The sequence below is a fragment of the Paralichthys olivaceus genome, chromosome 22 (assembly GCF_024713975.1).
Source record: "Paralichthys olivaceus isolate ysfri-2021 chromosome 22, ASM2471397v2, whole genome shotgun sequence".
Lineage (NCBI taxonomy): Eukaryota > Metazoa > Chordata > Actinopteri > Pleuronectiformes > Paralichthyidae > Paralichthys > Paralichthys olivaceus.
Window position 1 is genome coordinate 2241496 of NC_091114.1, and position 23333 is coordinate 2264828.

At 38.4% G+C, this 23333-nt stretch overlaps 1 protein-coding gene across 1 annotated transcript; it reads right to left on the reverse strand.

The window, feature by feature from the left end:
* Nucleotides 1–1369: 1369 nt before the first annotated feature.
* On the reverse strand, nt 1370–22556 carry LOC109637624 (SH3 domain and tetratricopeptide repeat-containing protein 1). The gene is made up of 19 exons (XM_069518954.1): nt 22412–22556; nt 20516–20569; nt 18638–18768; nt 15590–15695; nt 15258–15398; nt 14814–15012; nt 14611–14687; nt 13644–13839; nt 13407–13537; nt 12227–12265; nt 10773–12125; nt 9938–10078; nt 9631–9852; nt 9336–9516; nt 9017–9167; nt 7066–7188; nt 6669–6819; nt 4840–5036; nt 1370–3369 (listed from the first exon to the last, which is right to left on the reverse strand). The coding sequence occupies exons 1-19, from the start codon at nt 22440–22442 to the stop codon at nt 3121–3123; spliced, it is 3873 nt and encodes a 1290-aa protein (XP_069375055.1). The 5' UTR covers nt 22443–22556; the 3' UTR covers nt 1370–3120.
* Nucleotides 22557–23333: the final 777 nt, after the last annotated feature.

Here is a 23333-nt window from a genome sequence, read left to right on the forward strand (position 1 = left end):
TTTTTCACCCAGTCGTGAGATTGTTTATTTGAAATAGTCTGTCAGTTGAGGAGACACAGGGCTCCTTGTTTAGCAGGAAAACACTCTTTCTGAGGGTAATAGAGGGATGCAGGCAGCAAGTAGTAATTATTTTCTTTTCTTGTGACTATATATTACTTCTTTTGTCTGTACATTATGACTCATTAACTATTGTAGGCATTTTAAAGTCAAACTACTTTTTAAATAAACTGAACATTTTGTGGGAGTAGAGTCTCCCCCTAGATATGCTAGACAGGGACATTTCAAAGGACTACGGTGGTCCCAGGAAAAAGGGACATGGGGATGTAATTGTTGTTGCTCTGGACTAATATAATCAGCCATATTCAGCCGACCTTCTTAGCTCAAGTCCCCAGGCTCCATCTTTGCCGAATAGCCTATCATCTTCAAACCCACCTTTTCCTCCCACCATGTGGACTCTAAAGCTCAGGGCCTATTCTGGGCATTTCTGTTAAAACTTGCACAGGCCAAGTCTGTTTATAATATTCAAATAAAAACTTTTAGATTAAATTTTTTTTAATCCAAATGCTACCTCTTCAGTCACTATGTAATAACTGCAGCCTTGGCCAAGAGGTCATCTCATCAGATGCTTACCAACAGTGTTTCGACCCTTAACCATGACACTCCTGTTGGCAGGTCAGCAGTGGTGGCCAGCCACTACTCATTCCCTGCTGGCTTCCAGCTTAACTTCTGCCACCTGTTCCATATCCAACAGGAGGCTCTCTCTCCTGCTTCCCCCAATCATCGTACCACTTTCTTCCTCTCTCTCCCTGTCAATCCCATTGTTTTCAGCAACCTCTTCACCCTACTTCAACCTGGTACAACAATGCCTGCCAGCCTCGGCCCCTGCAGTCCTGCACCAGGTCTTTGTAGCATTCCAATTTTCTCTGAAATACCTCCTAAGACCACTCTTCCCACAGCACAGTCAGCTCTACTAAGATAATCTTCTTTCCTTCAGTGGAGAACAGGACTGCAGTGGGTCTCAAGGTGGTATAGCTCCCATGCTTGGGCTGACTGCAGGAGACTCGCCCTGGTTTTATTGGGTGCTGCTGGCTTTGCTCCTTCCTTAACGAATGTTTTTACAGGTGGTGTCTTGTTCTTGAGTGGAAGTTTCCTGGTTCTCTTCTGCTCTAGAATGTCTGTGAGCACAGTCAGTACTTTATCATGGCGCCCCCTGCATCTGGATGTGTCAGAGCAACCTTGCATCTTGACGGGATGTGTGCCATTGTGCCCTTTTGTCATTGCGTAATGACTGCAGCCTTGGCCAGGAGGTCATGTCTCAGGTGAGATGTTCCGTTTGCCCACAAGAGGAGAAGTAAGAATGGATTTCACGTACCTTTGTAAATGTATTTAATACTCAATAGTTATATTAAATCAGTTTTAATATTGGAATATAATATTATAAGATACAATATCGCTGGGTAAAAAAACACACACAAAGAAGATGACGAAGATGACAAGAGAGGCAGACACCATCTCTACATCTAACTTAGTTAGTCTTAAAACGTTTTTCAATAAGGCCCATAGTAAGGGCTGGATCAGGTGAGTCCTGAACCATCCTTTAGTCATGCTGCTATAGGTCTAGACTGATGGGGGAACTCCCATCATGCACTGAGCACTTCTGCCCTTCTTTTTGTCTCTATGCTACCACATTTATCTATTTATTTTACTACATGTCACTAACTTTTCTTTTTCCCTCCTATAGTCTCTCTCTCTGTCTGTCTCTTTCTCTTTTGCAGGTATCTCTGACTCCAGAGCTGCAGGATGCAGACAACAACTATTATTATTATTATTATATGAATAGTTGCTGCTATCATTAATAACACCCTGACATCCATAATAATCACTCTTGTTGTTTTCATTATAACAACTAGTGCTGAAACCTGATGGTTTGTTGCTCCTGGTCTCTCTCTCCTCTCTCTCTGAAGAGCTGTCACCGGTGTCGGGGTGCTGGGACCCTGATCATGTGATCTCTGTAGCTGACTTAATACGTCACTTCCTGCCTCTGCTCCACCTCTTGTCTGAATACTGCAGAGGATTTGATGCTGTTGTGCATGTGTGAAAGGCAAACTGCCTATAAACTCCATAGCCAATTCTCTGGATTTTACCTGCAGGTAAATCTTCATGATGTTTTCACGAGTCCGTTTTACCTAAATTGTATGAATTGTAGTTTACTTTACCCCAGAAAAAGCCCTTTATATTTAAATACTTAAAATTTACATCGAGGGGACCCTCTCTACGGAGGCCGCCATGTTTTTTTACATTAGTCCAGACCGGGCAAACTAAACACCTTTTGATTTTTTATGACAATTAAAGGCTGCCACAGGTTCTTTTTCCTGTTTTGAAGGAGAGGGTGAGGTGAGGGGTGTTCAGCTGCAACATGCAATTTCAGCACTAGATATCACAAAATTCTACACACCGTACCTTTAAGTCTTAGATTATTTTAAAACAGGGCGTTACATCACAATGTTAAAATTCAAGAACATCCTTCAGTGCATTAAGACATTGATTGAAGCATTGTTATTATCACACAAAATAGCTCATCCCAGTCAGGTGATGAGAAGCCTCTTCTGGTGTTAAATCTGTTTGCATGATGTAAAGACCCATTGTCAGAGATAATTGCAAGAGCTTTTTTTTTTTTTACAGCTAAATCAAAATAACATGAGTGTAAATGTGTGTAAGGACTCAGGGAAGATGATGTGGTTTTCAGACAGTTACCAAAACAGCATAGAAGTCTCTGCGTTTTTCAATTGTGCTTAAAATGAAACCTCTGACAATTGGAACTAAACTAAATGCTATCCTCATTAGCACTATCAAAACAACTACTATGATCTTAACCAATTTAATGAATGCAGACACAATTTTACAATTTACAGTTGTCAGTATTATATATGCATACAGTACAATGCAGTCAGCAATTAAAGTGGACAACTTAGCCAACCTCATCATCATCATCTCCATGGAGGGTTTTAAAAATTACACTCCAAATAAACTTTTCAAAAATCACCATCCAGCCATTAACCTGAGCTTTAACTTCTTGTGTGTCATGTATCTAGCAAAATGTTATTTTTACTTCTTATCTTCTCATGTGGTCTTGTACTGTGAGATACTGTTAAAATGCTTATCTGGTGAAATGTCAATCCTTCTCACATTCAGCTCTGCAGCAAATCCTCTTGCCCTCTGGTAAAAGAAGAGAGACAGCTCCCGGTCTGTGAGGAAATTGTGGTAGATGGTGGCGAGCTGTGTGCAAAGCTTCAGCTGAGCCCGCTTGTCGCCAAGGTCCATGGCTGCAGCCAGAGCCAAGTGGTAGTAGCCTGCAGCATCAAATGGGTCCTATAGAGATGACACCAAAATGTACAGGAGATAAAAGATGCAATTCGGTCAAGATATTAATAATTTTATTTACAAATTAAACAGGGGATACTTAACTTAGTATTCTGGTAATAACCACATTCATACAGAAGTTGCCTATTTTATTTTAGCTAGCCTATACATTTTCTAGTTAGCCTATTTTAATTTTAGTTTGTTACAGTTGTATGCTGCTAAAGAATTTGGCCATTTGTACCAGTGGTTCAAGCAGTCCGATGCAATGACGATTGCTCAGACCTATACATTGGGGAAACAACACAACCACTACACAAACAGGTGGCACAGCACAGGTGACTTAGCAGTTCACTTACACCTCAAGGACAAGGGACACTCTTTTGAAGATGGTAATGAAAACAGATACGTTTTCACATGGCAATTATCCTATAAAATTAATAATGTTACTGTCACTTTTGAAAAAGTCTCAATCCATCATATGCGTTTCTAATTTCTTCATATCTGTTGTCTTGTCTGTCAGGTGATGGAAAGAGTCTACACTACACAGGCAGGCAGGACTAAAAGATTGTATCTCACCCACTAGAACTCACTCCCAGAAATGACAATATGCTGTCAACAGGTATTATCTTCAAAAAAGGAACAAAAATAGCAAGGCGAGTACAGCACATAAAATGAGTTAGTGTGAAATGTCAGCAGAGTGACTTAAAATCAGGGCCAGGTACAGACCAGAAGACTACAAAAGATAAGATGCAAAGTGTTACAATTTATAGTAATCAGCGGTTTTGTCAGTACAGATTGGGTTTCCTTGCTGGGTCAGACTTACATTTATCAATTTGCATGCGTCCTGGTACAAGCTTTGTGGTAAGAGAGGGTAGGGTTCAGGCTCATTTACAGCAATTATCTTGTGTGGGTTAATGGTAAATGGTCTATATATACAGCACTTTTCAAGTCTTGAGGACCACTCAAAGTGCTTTACAGTACAGTTTGCCATTCACCCATTCACACACACATGCATACATTGCATCTATTAGCAGGTGCCAGTTTTCAAATAATAAATGGGCCGGGCTTGGTTCCTGGTAGTACATTTCACCTCACATGTTGTAGCAGTGCACATATTGTACTAGCTGCAAAGTTTGTGTTCAATGAGTCAGCAATGTTAAGTACTGCACTAAAAGCTCCCTGGTGGTTCCTGGGCCTTCTGAAAATACAAACCCCAGCGGAACTACCTTTCGGGGACCAGGAACAATGTTTGAGATACTACAATTGGTGTTAAATCTGTGTCAAAATAACAGAAAAGTCATATTTTAGGTCACAAAATGGAACACAAAAGGGCTCAATACTGTTTTCAACAAATGTAGATAAGATATCTTAAACTTTATTTCACATAACATTGAGTAGAAGGGGTAAATTCCAGACTCATGTTTAGTGTCAGTGATTTGAAATATAGAAAAAATTGTACCATATATTTTAATCCCTTACCTTCAGGTCATAGAACATGATGTCCCCTAGTGTCTGGTAGACCCTGACATAGTACAGTGTTTCCTCATCAAACTGCAAAGGTGTTGGACAATGGGTCAGAGTCTTCAGGTAATAGTGTTCAGCTAGTTCATACTGCTCCAGGCAGTGGTAGAGAGAGGCCAGGCGGTGGTAGGCCACTCGCTCATTCAGACGCTCACCTGTAAATCCAACACAAATGTAGAAGAAGAGAGTTATTCAGTCATATCCCATTACTTCAACATGCTGAACCCTGAATTGCCCTTCATAGAGGAAAGAATAGAACACAGAACAAAAAAAGTGCTGCTAATAGATGCATTGTATGAATGTGTGTGTGAATGGATGAATGGCAAAATTTAGTGTGATGCTATGAGTGGTCATTAAGACTAGAAAAGCATTATATAAATACAAACCATTTACAACCCATCTTACTTAAAGGTACAGTGTGTAGAATTTAGTGATATCTAGTGCTGAAATTGCAAGTTGCAGCTGAACACCCCTCACCTCATGCTCTCCTTCCAAACATGAAAAAGAACCCGTTGTAACCTTCAGTTGTCATAAAAACTCAAAAGGTGTTTAGTTTGTCCAGTCTGGACTACTGTAAAAAACATGGTGGCCTCTGTAGAGAGGGTCCCCTGGATTTAAATATAAAGTATTTTAATATAAAGGGCCTTTTCTGGGGTAAAGAAAACTACAATTCATACAATTTAGATGAAATGGACAAGTGAAAACATCATGAGAATTATTTTACACAAAATTTCAGCCAATTGTTCCCTTTCACCTAAATCTTACACACTGGACCTTTAAACAAGACTTGGATACTCACTCTAAGTCTCCTGAGACTTGAGTTGTTAGGAATGTGGGTGCGTTCAACTTTATGTGGAGCTGCACAGGGCTGACTTAACATAGTGCATGCTGCTTCTAACACAATGCATGCTGGTTTGAAATTTTGTCCGACTTTATCCAGCAGTCAGACCAGAAGTCCATCCCTTGTGTCTCTCATTCTCAAGTCTCAAGAGACCATACGGACAATATATTCAGCTATGCTGATACTACTCGAACAGAGACATGTGAGTAAGTTATTGACTACTTAAATCTTGTAAGTTATTGTAATTATTTATTAAGTGGCTTATATAATTTGTTGCAGGTAAGTTGTGGATGGTAGGAAAATGACTTAGCGACCTATAGGAAAGGAAAAAATGACAATTGGCTGCAAAACATGATTTACTAACATTAACATGATCAGCTGCTTATTGGCAATGTGCTCAGTGCTGACTAAATATTTGATTCGATATTCCTGTAACATAGCTTCCAACTACCACTGGCAGTGTTGAGCCTCTTTGCACCACATATTTCTTTCCATCTTAAATGTTTCTCAGAAGGTTGCCTACAATCCTGTGAATTTGGATTTAAAACATTCTTCTTGTTATAAATGTAATGAGCAACTGAGTGACTGAAAAGTCTGTCTATTATTATATTATATTATATTATATTCTGATTATTAAAGGAAGTTGCTGTAATCCAGGACTAGCAACTTTTAAATGTCTCTTATCAGGGCAATGTTGTGACATGCAATTAGTGATGGCAACACATAACCCAGCAGTAACCTAGTTCTTTAATTACTATAGATAATAATTGTAACTGATCAATTCTACAATGCATTGTAAATGCATTACATACATGATATTATTTATCCAATATTTCAAATGACAATGCACTGCACATCATTTTTATAGGGACTACATCTAATCTTACTGAATTGAATTCCTAAACCAAAATAAATGTTTTATTTTTGTGTTGGAGTTTTTTCATACCCAGAGTGATACTGATGTCCAGTGCAGTCTGAGCAAATTCAACAGCTTCCCCATACAGCTTTAGAGTGAGCATCACTTCAGTCAGTTTATTACACAATCTCAGCCTGGCACGAACACTGCTGCTCTTCACCGCGATGGGCAGAGCATGGTCCTATGGATTACATACAAATATGCAGAACATTAAAAAAAATATTATATTAAGTTTTACTTTTGATGTTTTGGTTCATTTGAGCTGAGTGGGAGAATTCTAAAGTTCATTACAAAGATACTACAAGGCAAGACTGACATTTATGTTATCTATATCATGGGTATTTGTTGGATGATGGCCTTGGGTTGGATAATGGATAAATAAGTTTTCAAAAATCATATTTCACCAGCTGTTTTATTCAGAACATACCCTGTAGAAGGTGATAGCCTTATTCCTGCTGTGGCAGCTGTTGAAGAAAATGTCTCCTGCAGCTTCCAGAAGCTGGAGGATGAAAGTGGTGTCTCCTGTTCTCAGGCCGACATCCTGAGCTACCTGTCAAACAAATGCTTTTAGACAAATGTAACGCCCGGGCTACACTGGCTGCAGTTACACCAGGAAACAGCTGCACTTCTGCTGCATGACACAGTTGTCTATTGTTCACACTGGCAACGTGTCTGCTGCAGTTCCTCAGCAGAGCTGCTGGTATGACTAGTGTATTTCCTCAAAAGTCAGGTTATGGGTACTGAACTAAATGCCAGGACAAAATGGTATTAACCGTGCATCTCCCGGTGTTTAGATAACAATCAAAGTCTTGTTAAAATAAATGAATGGTTTCAGTTATATAAGATATTCAGAGATTTTACTTTGAAACGGCTACAGGAAGTGCTTCAGATATAGACAGATAAACATTGAGACTGTGATGAAAGATTACAGTCTCAAGCTGAAGCACAGCTGACGCGTAGGCAGTGTGGCCGCTCTAATCCGTTGTGACAAAATGAAAAAAAAGCTGTTTCGCAGCCGTTCCACAGCAAGTGTAGCCCAGATATTAAACTCAGTCTTAAATAATCAATCTGTCTGGTATAATAGTTGGAATTTCAAAGCACACATGAATGGCACTGACTGACAAAATTATCAATTTGTTTTAACTTTCTACACTTTTGACAAGACTTTGTATTCTGAATGAGGCGTACAATATTTCAGATTTCTTTGACTTTGAGTTACTGTGTCTGCCGCATCAGCCCCCTCTCCTGGTTTGGCCAATAGAGGTGGCTGAATGTTGAGCCTGGATTAATAAAGAGGCACAGTAAAATGGACAAAACCAAGTGCTGCATCAGCATGCAAGGTTGTCTATTTTGTTTCCCCCTACCAAATGGTCTGAACTGCCAGCTTATATGTCTCCCCTGTGTCTCATTTGTTAGGTCAGTTGCTACTGTCCATGAACTTTTATATCAATACTGTGGTAGAGCATCTGTAAATATTAAAACAATGTGTATATGTCAATATGTAATTGAATTGTAAATGTGTGTATATGTGGCAGCAGTGCAGTGCATAAAATCCTGCAAGTTGCAGATACAAGTTAGGAGCTTGAGTTAATGTTCACATCAAACATACATCTTTCAGTCCAATTAAACATTTGTACCAGCACTAATTAAATTCCTGAGCTATTCACAAGATAGAAGGTACATACATATGGATGCACAGAAGGACAACCTAAGCCCTTGTAAGCCTGTATGAAGGGACAACCTGAACACTTGCAGGAAAGACTTGAAGAGTTGAATATAATAATCAGTTCATCATTGAGTCTAAGTGAATCTTTAAGCCATATTTGTAGACATTTTCTTGAAGTGTTCATGATATATTGCAGCTACAAGAATAGGACTTGGGCAGGTGTAGCATAGGGTTTTCCACTAACCACAAAGTCAGTGATTCAATCCCTGCGTTCTCCAATCTACTGCTTTGCTGAAGTGTCCTTGGTCAAGACGCTGAATCCTAAATTACCCCAAATGGCTGTTCCGTCAGAGTGTGATAGAAAACGCAGCATATAGAAGTGCTGTGTGTGTGAATGAAGAAATGTGATTTGCATTGTAAAGAGCTTTGAGTGATTGTTAAGACAGACAACTTGCAGTACAAATTGCACAAAAAATGTTGGGACAGAGAACCCAAACACATAAAGCCTCTTACCAGGGCTGTCGCAGAGGCAGAGGCACAAACATTTTCAATGTGTTTTTAGCAGAAGTACTATTTGGATCCCTGTTTGAGAATTTACAGTACTTTGATTCATCAAACTTCATAGTTGAGTTTAAAAAAGTTTCATATATTGTGTTGCATGGATAAAGACATAGAAATAAGAGCTGTGATGTCTAATCAGCTGTTCTCAAACCTGAACATAAAGGTCCACCAGTTCAGTCTGGCCCAGCAAGTGGTATATCTTCCCAGCCTCCAACCAGCCATTTGCCTCTTTCTCCCTGCAACCCAGGTCGATGAAAATACCCAGACTGCTCTTGGTATAGTCAAGAGCTGACTGGTACGCCCTGAAAACATTGATATTTGAAAATGTGCCATATTGCTCTTAACTGTAACATAAGTAAATCATTAATATCTTAAAACTAATGGCTAAGGTGATTTCATTTTCAAGGATTTTACTGTTTTATTGAAAAACCTGTGTCTGAAAAGAAGAAAGAATGTAATGCAATACACACCTTTCTGTGCCCAGAGTGAGGTAGAGCTGGCTGATGGCCTCTAGTGCATCTCCCTCCTGTTGTCTGTCTCCTGTGTGTCTCAGCAGCTGGACCTGGTGCTCACTGTAGATGATAAACTGTGCCTGGTCTGGACTCTCACACCCATAAAGATGACACAATTGTCTAGTTGCAGTGAGCTGACCTGACAATAAGCAAGAGTTAATTTCAGATCAGTGAAAAGAACAAAATCATTTATAAATATCCCAAAATGAAAAAACTGAATATCTGTGAGGGGCTGTGTGACTTACTCACTTACAATCTAACAGGTTAGCTTGGATTGCCAACAACAGAGCCCACTCAAAGCATCCTTTCCCATACTGTATCTGCTGCTGCTTCAAATAGAGATGCCCCAGCTCAAGCAGGACTGTGATGAAGTTTGTTTCATGACCTTCTGTATCCAGCCCCGAGAAGAGCTGCACAGCCTCAATCAAGTACCTCTGTGCAAGTCTTTTAGCTCCAGCCTTCAGACACAGCAGCCCTTTATGAGGATGAAGGACAGAGTCGTCTCACACAACTGAACACCTTCAAAAGAACCATCTGTCATAAAGCCTATGCAATCTTACCAAGGTTTGCCTGAGTTACAGCCCAGTTTGAAAGGTCCTCATACTCTTGGCAGATGTCAGCTGCAGCCTGGTAGCTCTCTGCTGCCCTCTGGAGGTCTCCCATACATCGAAGTGCCACACCACGCATGTTTTGGACTACACCTTTATTTGCAATTAAAAAAATATATTATACTTAATGGTAAAATATTAAAATATACTTGGTGGGGATACAGTTTTTTTTTAACAACATATGTTTATATTACAAAGGAGCCATTTTAGGAAATATATATATAGTATAATATGATAAAATTACATTTATTTACAGGAAATAAATCAATGGATTTATACCAATCTTATAGAACAAAGAGATGTAGTCAGGACATTTAGTGTAGCTTAGCATAGAGATAAAGAGAAGGGTAAACAGCTAGCCTGGCTCTTTGCAAAATTCATGAATACACTTACCAACATCTCATTAATATGTATGTTGTGTAATTATTCAATACACAGACAGATATGCAAAACAACAATTTGTGGTGTAAGGGGTTTCATGATAGAACTATTTGTGGGGGATCAACAGCTGAGTGCAGTATAAGCACAATTATGTTTCCAGGTTCGGACAGAGGGACAAACTGTTCCTCCTAAATGTTTACTATGTACTTTATTGTTCAGATCATGGCAGCAGTAGCTCCATAATTGATGATAACTGTGAACAAGTGCTGAGTTTTACTTTGCGCCTCTTTGACTCTAATGTTGTCATTTGTCTACCTTACCTCAGGTCTATCATGAATGGATTAAATAATTGAGTCTGAATTTTTAAAGTTCCTCTAAATAAGTGCATATAACCATAGAAACTGACCTTCCTGAGGAGTTGTGCAGTGTTCTGGTATGGAAGACAGGATGGAGTCTAGTATATCCAATGCAAAATTGGGCTGGCTGTTGTCAATGTGAAGCCATGCCAGCCAGATAAGGGCACCGTTTCTCTCTGACACAGAGATGGGAAGATTTTGTAAAGGTGGAGTGTTGTTTATGAGAATGCACATTTGGTGGATTGCGCATTCAACCATTTTGTGCTTGTAAAAAAGTTGGCAAAGAGAAATAGTAAGTTGATGGCTCAAAACGTGGTATTGGTTCCTTCCTCCACCTTGGGTTTTGATTAGAGAGAGGGCTTTGTGTAAAAATGGAGCCACTTCAGGTAGGATGGAGGCTTCCTGTTCTGTGATCCCATACATTTTGTTGAGATTATCCAGGACCAGCACCATGCTGTTAAGACAGTCACTCAATTTGGCAGATGGCTGAAGAGAAGCTCTCCTGGCTGAACTGACACTGAGGTGGAGAAGGCAGAGTTCACTGTACAGCCTTGCCAAGGTCAAGTATCCATTACTGACTGAAAATGTCCATGGTCTTTGAGCTTCAGTAGAGAGAACAAGAAGTCTCTCAAGAAATGGAACAACTTCAGCCCTTCCAGCTTTCTCAGTCCAGTGGTACTTTGCCAAAAGATAACAAGCCCAGGCCTCCGCCATTTTGTTGTGAGAGAGAACAGCTTTCTTGAGGATGTATTTAAGAACAGAGTTGTCCTCTAAGCTGTCCAGGCAGCCAGGGATTCCTAATTGCAAGGCAGCAAGTCGCTCCATCACAGAAAAGAAACTTTCAGTATTTTTCTGCAAATTATATATGGTAGCCAGGTTAGAGTAGATGCTACCCAACAGTTTAAGGTCCCTGAAGCCTTCTTGTGGCACACTGAGGGCCTCCTCAAAGTAAACCCGCGCCTGGCTGAACTTTGACCTCCCAGCACAGAGCTTACCTAACAGGAAGCACAAACGAGTCTGTGACCAAAAGAGTCGCTTTTTCCTGGCTGCTTCCCTGGCAACACCCAGAAAGGAAATCAGCTCTTCCTCGTCAGAGTGACCGGAGAAGGCAGTGGAAGCGAGGAGTTCTGAACTCAGTCCATACAGGGCACCAAACTCTACTTTGCAATCTTGTCCCTCCAAAAAAGAGAAGAGCGGGATGAAGTTCTCAGTGTTTCCCTCCACAGTTGGGTAAACAGTGAAACAGGGTGGGCTTGGGTCTTTTGCCTGTGTAGGCACGACTGAATCCTCTAAAGTCCTGTCCATGGTCACAATGAAATCTGATGAGTCTTTTCCTTGATCCAGAATCCTCTGCATATTTCTCTTCAGGTCAGTCTGAGTATCAACTTGACATGAAGAGTTGACTGCAAAGGTTGAAGGAAAAAGCAATGCTAAAATAAGGAGGAAAGATACTTTGATAAAATATAATAAAGAAATTGTTGTGACATTAGATAGTAATACTTACATGATGGTTTATTTTCAGAGTCTTGGCAATGGACAATATCTGAGATTGAACAACAAAAAGTACAAAAGGTACATGAGATATCTTCCCAAAACCTCAAAAACAGGTGATTAAAGCTTATGAATATCTCAACAATTTAGTTTAAATAAAAAATAAATTCATGCGTGCACATTGCACAGCTTTTTTTCCTTCCTCACCTACACTTGAAGTCAGCAACTATAATTTCAGTGGGGAAATTATTGGGAAGATACATCGGTGGAAATATTCCAGTTTCCCACAGTAGCAAATTATATTATGAAAAGGTTGCTCAGGGTAAGGGTGGGATTCACTATAATGCCATACAATACATCTTAGTAAATTTTGCTGATTTGATATTGATATTCTTGATATGTGTTCTAAAAACAATACATTTACAACAGGATACAATTGTATGAACATTTTTTTTTTCTTTTTGGAATGCAGTACCTGTGATGTTTAGAGAAATTAGGTCATTATGAATAATAAAAATATCTATCATGCATCCTATTAGCGCACTGGAAAATAAAGTGCAACTGAAATTGGAACTGAGTAAGGATATATTCCTTTTGTTTTGCACGGTAAAAATAATAGTTTGGGCCGTGTATGATATTGTTTTGAAAGTGTAGGGTGTAAAACATTTTTACAATGTTAAGTTTATTTAAAAAAAAGACAAAAAGTGAAGTAGCAAAACCATAACTTTTCTCCTCTTAAATAATTGAAAGGCAAATGCTCCACTTGCTCTAATGCTTTTTATAAGTCCAGTTTTATTCATATTGTGATTATCGACACTTTAATGAATCTTGACAGCAGTATTGAGACAGTTTTCTTTTGGATAAAATTTAGTAGCAATTTAAATAGAATGCCATGTAATTGCTGCTTTAAGCTTTCTACGAGCTTTATTACACTTTTCTTTACGATGTTGTCCTGCCAATAGGTGTGACAGTTAAAAAGGCAATAAAAAAATAGCAGAATATAAAAAGTATTGGTGCAGCAAGTCACATTATGTACATGTTTTGTTCCTGAAAATATGAAATTGAATCAGCTGAAAAGAAGGTGTGCTAACTATCAAGTACATTAAACCTGTATCTGTGGTAGAAACAGAAAAAAACATTGATGGAAAATCTGTAGAAATCGGTTTGCCCTGCAATTCCTTTTGCAGTCTTACCCAGTTTATAGTTATGACCGGTGTCATTTTGAGATTTCTTCTTCAATAAAGCAATTGCTTCCTCTATTACTTTGGCCTCTTGCAGACTGTAGAACATCATTTCCTCTTCCTCCAAAACTACATTTGCTGAGCTGCAATGGTGAAAGGGAATAGAAAAACATACAGTTTTATTAATCTATTATAAAATAATTTTGATAGGAAATAGCAATAACAATATTACAGTGGCAATGCACTTACTCATGAATGCCAGTGAATGGTTTGACTAGGTTTGTCTTGACCAGACCCACTTCTCCCGTCGCCTCCTTCCTTCCTGTGAACCAGTCGAAACAAGACACCAGGAGTCCCACAATGATGATGTGATCACCTGGTGCCATGCTCAGCTCATCTGGGCCTTCAGCATGATACTCCACTGTGGCCAGACAGGTTCCTCTGGCTAAATGGAGGAGAGTGAACAGAATGATTTGACAGGTCGTGGCTCGATCTCAGTCTTCCCCATTCTGAATGCCAAAGTGTCCTTGGGCAAGATACTGAACCCCAAACTGCCCCTTCTCATGGAGAAAAGTGATGTGTGTGAATGTAAAACTGTACTGTAAAGTGCTTTGAGTGGTCATCTGGACTACAAAATCGCTATAGAAACACAGACCCTTTACCATTTAGTACAAAAAAGGTAATTTATATAGGATTTTGCGCAAGTAAAATAATTATTGAACTAATCAAAGTCAATGGCACACCATATGAAATTATCACCATGCACCATGAACAACACAGCTTTTCATATTTCTGCCTCTCACAGATACAGTAAGCTTTACATGTATGCACTGTGATTTTCCTATTTTAATCAACCATACTTTGGCAAAAACTATTCTGGAAGCAACAATAGGCCTCATTCACCAACTGTTCTTAAGAAAGAATTTCTTTTTAAAACCCTTTTACGCAGTTTTTACAAAGATTGACCAATGGTTTGTTGTTTGGGATTTGTTCTTATTTAAGAACAGAATCCACACACAGTGGACAGCACTCCTGACATGCTTGTGTAAAATAATCCACTATTGTGTTTTTTCTAGTGTAATAAGATTTAATTTACATTTTTATATATATATATATATTTGCATATTTTTATATTTGCAAAATTGTAAAACCTTGTTTCGAGCTTGCAGACACATAGTGGTCAATCTATATTCTCAATAGATTTTACTGCACTTACCAAACTGCAGAGGGAAGTCACAGGCAGGTTTCCCATCTCCAACTAAAATGCTCTCAGCACAGGATTTAAGAAACCATCTGTGAAGAGATGGGATCATAAGATCCCAAAGATAGAATACCTCCTATCGACTACTCTATGATTCCAGAATAGTAAAAGGAATTAGGTATATAAGACTTTAGACACAGCATTTAGAGGTCACTCACTGATGAAAAGGAATAACTGGCTCCAGATTGGGTGTGGGTGCAGTGCCCCGGGCTCCATCAGATAGGCAGAGAACAGTCCAACCTGACTCCAAGAAGGGAGGCTCAAAGTGAGCTATGTCTCCCTGCTCCAGGTACAGGTCTCTTCCAGATGTCGAGCTATCAAATATTTGGTCGGCACAACAAATAGCGAACAACGAACCTAAGGACGGAGAGTTAGTGTGTGAATTAGAAGTTTTGTTAAAACCTAAAAAGACACAAACAACAAAGAGGATTTTTCATTTTATTTGCTAATGGCTAATTTAACTTTAACAATTTAAGAACAATAGCAAATGACTAATAATTATGTTGATGTTGTTTCTCACAGTTTACACCAGATTTTACATAACCTCTATTTTTAATGTTGCAAAAGTATCGTTTAGAACACTCACTAGATTCAACACCTACCATCTTGCATGAGGATGCCTTTGTAGATTAGTTGAAGTGTTTCCTCCTGAATGGAAACCGCAATAGCAACGTCCTCCTCCAAAGAACTGAGCCAGAACTCCTCATCTAACAACAAGGTCTCCATACACTGACCAAGGAAACCTGGATGATGAAGAATCAGCAGAATAGTGATGTTCATATTTGTCTATGAAACAAGAATTGCATACAGCTTTATTACGATGTGATAATTATCATTTGTAATTACATTTGCACGTTTGCAGTACTGCAAAAGTACAACAACAAAATACTGCAAAAGGTGTCATTTACAAAATCTTTTTTTATTCCAAACATACCTGTTGTATAATATGTGGTGAACTTCCAGATCTCTTCAAATGTTTGGAATCTTACCAATATAACATTTTCTTTGCTATTGATGGAGATGACATGAGCAGACAACTCCTGTATACGCAGAGAGAAAAGAGACATGTATGATTTTGTAACTGCATGACAACCGTGTTGAGGAAACATTTAGCAATCATTAGTCAAATTATTATGATTTTGTTTTATGTATCAAACCACATCCACTTCATAAAGTACTGTGCACCATAGAGTTAGAAGTGTCTTTGTTTCCAAACTTTACTGATTCATGTCACAACTCTCTTATGGACCCCTGGCATTAGATGCTCTGTCAAGTACAGATGTCCCAGTTCTGAGGCCAGCGTTTGGGTTAACATATGATGAGCATCCAGAAACCCTGCAATTGCAATTTTATACAGAAAGTGTATCTAATGCCTAGGAAGCTTTACTCAGTGAAAAAAAACTGCTAACCCTTCTTGTACATTTGTGACTTGAAAGCAATTGGTAGTTATTAGGCCCGAGCACTGAAAGTTCAAAGATCCTATTGGAATTGCTTTGATTATTTTCATATGTTCCCGGATTGTGCCCCAGTGTTCTGATTCAGGACGATGGTCAACTCTAACCTCCAAGCTGTTTAAAATCTACCTGCCCCGGCTCACCTGCTAAACTCATTCAGATGGACTTGTCAAATTTGGGTCTTACTTTAAATAAAAATGAGCACTAGCTGTTATTGGTTGGTTGTATTGGTTTACAGCAGGTTCAAATCTATTTGTACATTGCATACTCCAAAACCTTTTACAAAGTGGTCTGGATCTGGTGGATGGGATGTTACTGTGTTTGTCTAAACAACCAATTTATATTCGAAGGGCCCAATTTATTCAAGTAGTCTGTACATGACTGACAAAATCCATCTAACATCGAGGAGCTAGGGCCGTCATCAGCTTTTGCTGAAGACCTGGAATTTGGATTATTTCACAAAATTACTTGAAAACAGTTGAGGAATAATAATAAGTAGTTAAATATTATCATATAATGGACATGAGGAAAAAGCTAGATTCAGCCTCACCTATTTTTTATTTTTATTTTTTTTTCTGGTAAGTCTTTCATAGAGGTCAAGGTGAGTTCAAGGCTTTTTTTCTTTCTTTAAGTTATATAGTTGAAAGTAACTGTAATTTGTTTTTCTAGTATATTGATATGCAAAACTAAACCGTAAACATGATTTGAGGGGTTGCTGGTCTACTCATCATGTGAATATACAGAGTCAGAATCCTTCTAGTTTCCGCTCCTACTTTGACCTGTCATGTTTGAACAGGTTTTGGTGGCCCCCAGACAAACAGTCCTTGTGGAGAGCCAAAGAAGCACATTAACCATTAGCCAAAATGTCATCTTGGCGTAAAACAATTATCGCTGTTTTTGAAAGCCTTCAACTTGTGTAGATTCATTGGACTGTAAACAGTGTACCGTGTATGGCCAATGTCTTGACCCGGATATATGCTGTGTACACCAGAAGCCCCAAAACATTGGCCGTTGGCATCTGACAGTAATTCCTCATCAGATGATAGTAGATGGGCTCCAAGATTGCTTCACCAGTAGCTGCAGTTCAATTCAATTCAATTTTATTTGTATAGTTCCAAATCATAATATACATTATCTCAAGGCACTTTACATAGAAGCTCAAGACCTTTGAATCTTATTAATATAGAGAAACCCAACAGTTCCCACAATGAGCAGCACTTTGGTGACTGTGGAGAGAAATAACTCCCTCATTAACAGGGAGAAACCTCTGATACCTCTGGAAGTTGTCTTATGGATTTGATGTGGACCCCATCTTCAGTACCTCCTAGGATATCTCATAAATTATTTCCTTGATCTTGAACATGCCATTAAACTGGGTTAGGGACCCTTTGCCCCTGGTTTAATTCCAGTCTTGACTTTCAGTTACAGGAGGAGCTGATTGAGATGACAAATGGGATTTTAAAACTGAATTTGGAGGCCCTTTCCCTGTCTAACTTATTAGCTACATGTAAGAAAAGACTATCCTTTCTTGGCTGAGAGGGCACTCATTTTAGTTAATTTTAGCCTTCTCTCTTTTGCTACAAATTAATTGTGTGCAACTAGTTTTTAAACTTTAAAATTTCTCAAAACAGACCAGGCTTGAGACACTGGGAATGAGCTGCCAAGCCCACACCACCCACTAATGTCCTCTCTCTCTCACACTTCCTAACACACATGGGCACGCACAGTTGCGTCTGCTTTCTTTGTGTTTATCATTATATATGAATGCACTCTGGAACACATTAAAGTAGATAATATTCTTATATAAGCAGAATAAGTTTCAGGCTTCACAGTGTTTCTGTTTATTTTGTTTATACTGATACATGACTTTAAGTTTGATAAAGATCTCATAATTTTTACACCCACCCACACAAAATGAAAGATATTTATTAGGATAGAAAACAGAAACCTAAGGGAATGATTCAAGCTTTGAAATATAAATGTATTTGCATCATTAAAAATAAGAAAATATATTCGAAAGTTGTGTTTTTTTCATTTACTGTTACTAACCCTTCGCAAAAGTAGTCCCTGGCCAAAAGCAAATCCTACTCTGGACGCTTTGGCATGGAGATGTAAAAAAACATTTTGAAAAACGTGGCTGATATAGATATTTGTGTGTGTGTACTTTAACAGATATCTTTGTGAGGACCATTTTCAGCCTAGACCTTATGGAGTGAGGACATTTTGGTAAAGTGAGGTTATTTTGTCACTTTCTGTGGGCTGTTTAATGGGAATTGCTTTTAAGATAATGGTTAGGGTTAAGGTAAGGATTATGGTTAGGCATTTAGTTGTGATGGTCAAGGTCAGTGTAAAAGGCTGAGGAGGGTTATGCCAATTCAAAAAACTTTATTTGTCCCCAGAGGGCAATTCTAAATAAGTGTCCTCACAAATATGGAAGAACAACGTTTTGTGTGTGTGTGTGTGTGTGTGTGTGTGTGTGTGTGTGTGTGTGTGTGTGTGTGTGTGTGTGTGTGTGTGTGTGACTATACCATGAATAGAGTGTTGACCTCGGTGCTGTCAACCTGCAGAATGCGCAGTTTCCCTTGCAACCTTTCTTTTAACTCTTCATTTGCAGGAAGACGCTCTGGACCCCTGACCACATCGAGCTTCACAGGCAGAGCTGAACACAAAATAAAGATTCAGGGCATGGCAGTATTTCATTTTCTTGAGTATTTTAAAGGTTCAGTGTGTGAAACGGCTCTATTGACAGAAATTAAATACACAATAATCTTATCGTTTTCACTTGTGTGTAATAAGTGACAACTGAAGGCTGCCACAGGTTCCCCATTCATGGTTGGAAGGGGATGATGAGGTGAGGATGGAGGATTACATCTGTTTACATTTGTGTTATTTTGGAGGGATACAATGGAAAGCAAAATAATCAATGCCAAATGGTCCTGCTTAATTTTGCACCTAAATGCATGTAGGCTTATTTGAATATTGCAGATTATCATTGATTTATAAGTTTTAGCATTTATGTCGATAAGTAAGTGTTTATTTGTTAGTTAGCAGGATTACAAAAATTTTACCACAGGTTTTTTTTTCATGTTTGGAAGGGGAGGTTGAGGTGAGGGGTGTTAAGCTGCAACATGCAATTTCAACACTAGATATCACTAATTTCTACACACTGTACCTTTAAGTAAATATTGTATATTACTTTTGTACTCCATTAGGAGAGGGGGGCCTGTTTTGTACCGCACATACTCCCTTCTCTCTCAGCACAGTGCCCAAGGTCAGGTTGTGAAACACAATGGTTATCTGTTTATATCACAAACATACATATTTCCAACACTTCCTGAACCCATTTCAAAGTAAAAGCACTCCAGCATTTCACTTTCTCAATCAATTCATTCATTCTAAAAGGACTTTGACTGTTATCGACAGATGGAAGAAGCAGGTCTTCATACCGTAGAGTTCTGACATTTAGTTAAGAACATAATCCGACTTGTATTGAAGGAAATGCAGTAGATAAACCAGCAGCTCTGGCACCAAGAGCGGACACACTGCCATGTGAACTACCAACAACCGACAACCGACACACACAGCTGGTCTGCAGCGAAGTGAGTCCAGAGAGTTACGGGGATCGACAGTAAAGACTCTCGAGATCGACGGGTTGGCAACCATTGATTTAGACCAACTCTCATCCACTAACAAAAGACAGACTAGTGAGCAACCTGTACTATAAACTCATTCAGCAAGTTGAGTCAATAATGACCATGTGTGACTAATTCAGATTAATGAGTGACTTTAGAGGACATCACAGGGTCAAGGTATAAACCACTTTAAATTCTATCACATGATTTTTCACTGAGGTCATTTCTTAAACTTTAACTTGTTTTTACAAGTATTATGTTAACTATGTTTGCTACTACTTTGTTTTGAATTTCCTATTGAACCTAAAACATATCAAACTAATGGGCAGATTACAAAAACGAATTTCTGCCCAATTAGGTCCGTGACCTTTCATAAAATGTTGTCTCATTTTATAGCCTTGATCTACCAATATCATTTACACTAATAGCTGCCAAAGGGAAACTTTTTCTTTCAGTGGAACACAAGTGCCCTGATGCATTTGGTGTCAAAAGGGCAGTCTAACAGCAACGGCATATGAACTGGCATATGATCCTACAAGACTGGTAAACCATTGTTATACGACAAAAAGGAGTGGTAACTGCAATGACATATCCTTTATAAGGGGCATATACCATATTTCTAAGGTGGCTTATCATATAATTTCATTGCATATCATTTCATTTTAGTCATATGGTACTAAAACAAGAGTTGCATAACATCTGCTACTTTTCAGTCTCTGAGACTCTTTTTTGATAGTAAACTAACAAAAACTGGAGTGTCTGGTATGTACTTACCAGTTGGGATGTTTTCCTCACGTGTTGATAGAGTTCCCTTCAGGCTTGCAGCATCTGTGAAGAAACTATGCACAGTTAAAAACCGTTCAAAGGACAGCTTAAGTCACTCACCTAACCACACTCTTTTGTCTTATACATTATACTTTACTAAAGTTGAACAGAAACAACATGTGCAATAGTGCCAAGGAGTACTTGAAATCCAAATTGGATTTAAAATGACCTGGATGACTGAGAATCTTCATAAACCGTTATAATAATGCTTGAGTTAAAAACAGAACAAATGTCATCAAAATTCCTGTGAGGATGAAGTGAAGGGCAGCATTTGTTGCTCCCTCCTTACTGAGACAAGCTGTGTCCCAATTTAGGGGCTGCAATCTTTGCCGGCTGCATTCGTAAACCTATTGCATCACAGTGGCGCAACTAGACTGTCCCAATTCAAAGGCTCCTCCAAATGCGACCAACAAATGTGTCCTTTCAGCCCCGAGCAACAAAGGCCCCACTGGTTGAATTCTTCCTGGTCCAACATATCCCATGATTCATTTCACTTCAGTGATGAACTGTTTTTCAAAGAGATGGTGAGGCGAAAACGTCAGGAGAATTCATTTTTAATAAAAGTACTTACCCGAACAGCTAAAGGTTCACATGTTAAAAAACATTTTTAAATCAAATGAAGAACATTTTTGTTCGTAATTTAAGTTGTGAGGTGAAGGTTGTAATGGCGGGACAAGCTGGTGACGCAATAGGAAGATGAGACGGTCTCATTTTGGTACGGCTTTGTGGTGTTCGCAGGCCTAGAAGGATGCAGCTGTCTTTGGCTATGTAGACCAGGTCCTCCGCATCCCAGCTACTGAGGTTTCCTTGTGTAGGAACCTAAAACCTCAACTGCTCCCCAGACTGTCTCTGAAGTTTACCAGATGTAGGAGTAACTATCACTGTCAGAGTGAATTCATTTTTGATCAAGATCTGTTGATAAGTATTTTCATATAACAAATACAGTATTAATACAAAGAGAACATATACACCCAGCCCAAAACACCCACCAGACCTGTGCCACAGAATTAATCTTGGACAACTAGTACAGTGAAGAAACAGGAGTATTATTCTACAAATGTCAACAATAGCTGCCAAGTAAAATTTCAGAAAAGACACAAAATACAAATATCTTCTCTTGCTTGAGATATTGCATAGCCTCTTTGATTGAATTAGAATACTTAGGAGAGAGAGTCTTAATTTTATAAAAATACAGAGGGCCAGCAAGTTGCACTTTTGATTGTTTAGGTGTACACCCAATGGTTATCAGAGTGAATTCTTGGCGATTATTAAAATATTTATAATAGGTTATCTGCATCATTTACATCTTTTGGTGGTTAAAACCCCCTAACACCAAGGGTGAGCTTAAAACTGACCAAACACAATGAATGGCAACCTTTATTATAAATTCTAAAAGGGCCTTAATCCATAAATGTATTAAACAAGTTGCACCTTTAATGGACATTTCTTTAGGGGTTAATGTAATGTTATTTCATACATTTTTATATATATTTACCACTTTAAAATGTTAGGATATTCAGTGTAATTTATAATTTAGATATTTCTTTGGGCATTATGGAAATTAAACCATAGCTGACCATATTATAAACCATGTTATAAAGTCCCCAGTTTATTTATGCCCTTCATTATTCAGCCCAGCATATAATGTTTTAAACAATTTTAAATGTTTTTATCAAAATTGATTTGTCATTAGTTATTCGATTATCAATCCCTTTAAATCTAATAAATCAAAGGCTTGAGACAAGTGTGGAATTACGTCCTATAAGGTTTTAACACATATGTGCAAAGAGCACTCAGAAGATCCCATTGTAATAGGCTATAAGAATGTAAATACAGGTAGCCTACCAAATCCTCTGTGTCGGATTGATTTCGACATGGTTTCTTCTCACTTGCTCTTGCTGCCGCCTGTGTGCAGAAAACTTTCCAGGGTATATGTCTCCCGCTGTCTGAGTCTGACCTGGCAGATATGTCCCATACAACCTAATGATTGTGAACAGTGACTCCTCTCAGTACAAGCCACAGTGCTGTCAAGTTGACCACAGTGACTGTCCTGGTGTTTCTTTTCAAAATAAATGTCATGTTGTCAAATAAAATAGCTGTGGGTAGGAGAGGTATAGGCACTTGTATTTTGTATTTGATTATGTTTTATTTGCTTTTTTGTTTATTTGATTTACTGACTAACATATTTAATTTTCAAATGTTGGTTTATTTATACAGGAGACATTTTATTTTGCTCTGCTGATAAATTCATATTTTTGTTCAACATTTCGTCTTCTTTGAATTTACTGACTTATCCACAAAAATATAAATGGATTGTATTTAATCTTTATGAATCTTTATGAATTATTGATATTTGGGTCACTCACTCATTTGGGGACACGGTGTTATTATTTTATATGTTAATGAATTCATCTATCAGTAGGCTCTTTTTGTTGGACCTTTGCATTTAGATATGTAACTCATATATGCTGAAAAGTTTACTACAGAAAATACACAATGGCAAGCTATAGATGATTCTATTACTTTGACGTTACACTTGAATAGTTTCCTGAATTACTCTGGTCAACTTAACCTGATACTTGTACTTGAAGTATTTTGTTTGAATTTGCCTATTATAGCTGCCTCTTATTTCTTCTGGAGACTGTATATACAAATATTAATTGAACTAATTCTACAAATAAACAGTTCCTATAGTATTTACTTGAAATCCAAGTGTACAGTTTTCAGGTTAATAATCACTCACTGAACAAATAAAGCCCCATTACAG

Coding starts and splice junctions, on each gene's coding strand:
- LOC109637624 (XM_069518954.1), bottom strand. CDS start 22,442: ATGTCGAAATCAATCCGACACAGAGGATTTG. Junction 18,769..20,515: donor TGAGGAAAACATCCCAACTG/GTAAGTACATAC, acceptor TTTTGTGTTCAG/CTCTGCCTGTGAAGCTCGAT. Junction 14,688..14,813: donor CCAGTTATTCCTTTTCATCA/GTGAGTGACCTC, acceptor ATCTCTTCACAG/ATGGTTTCTTAAATCCTGTG.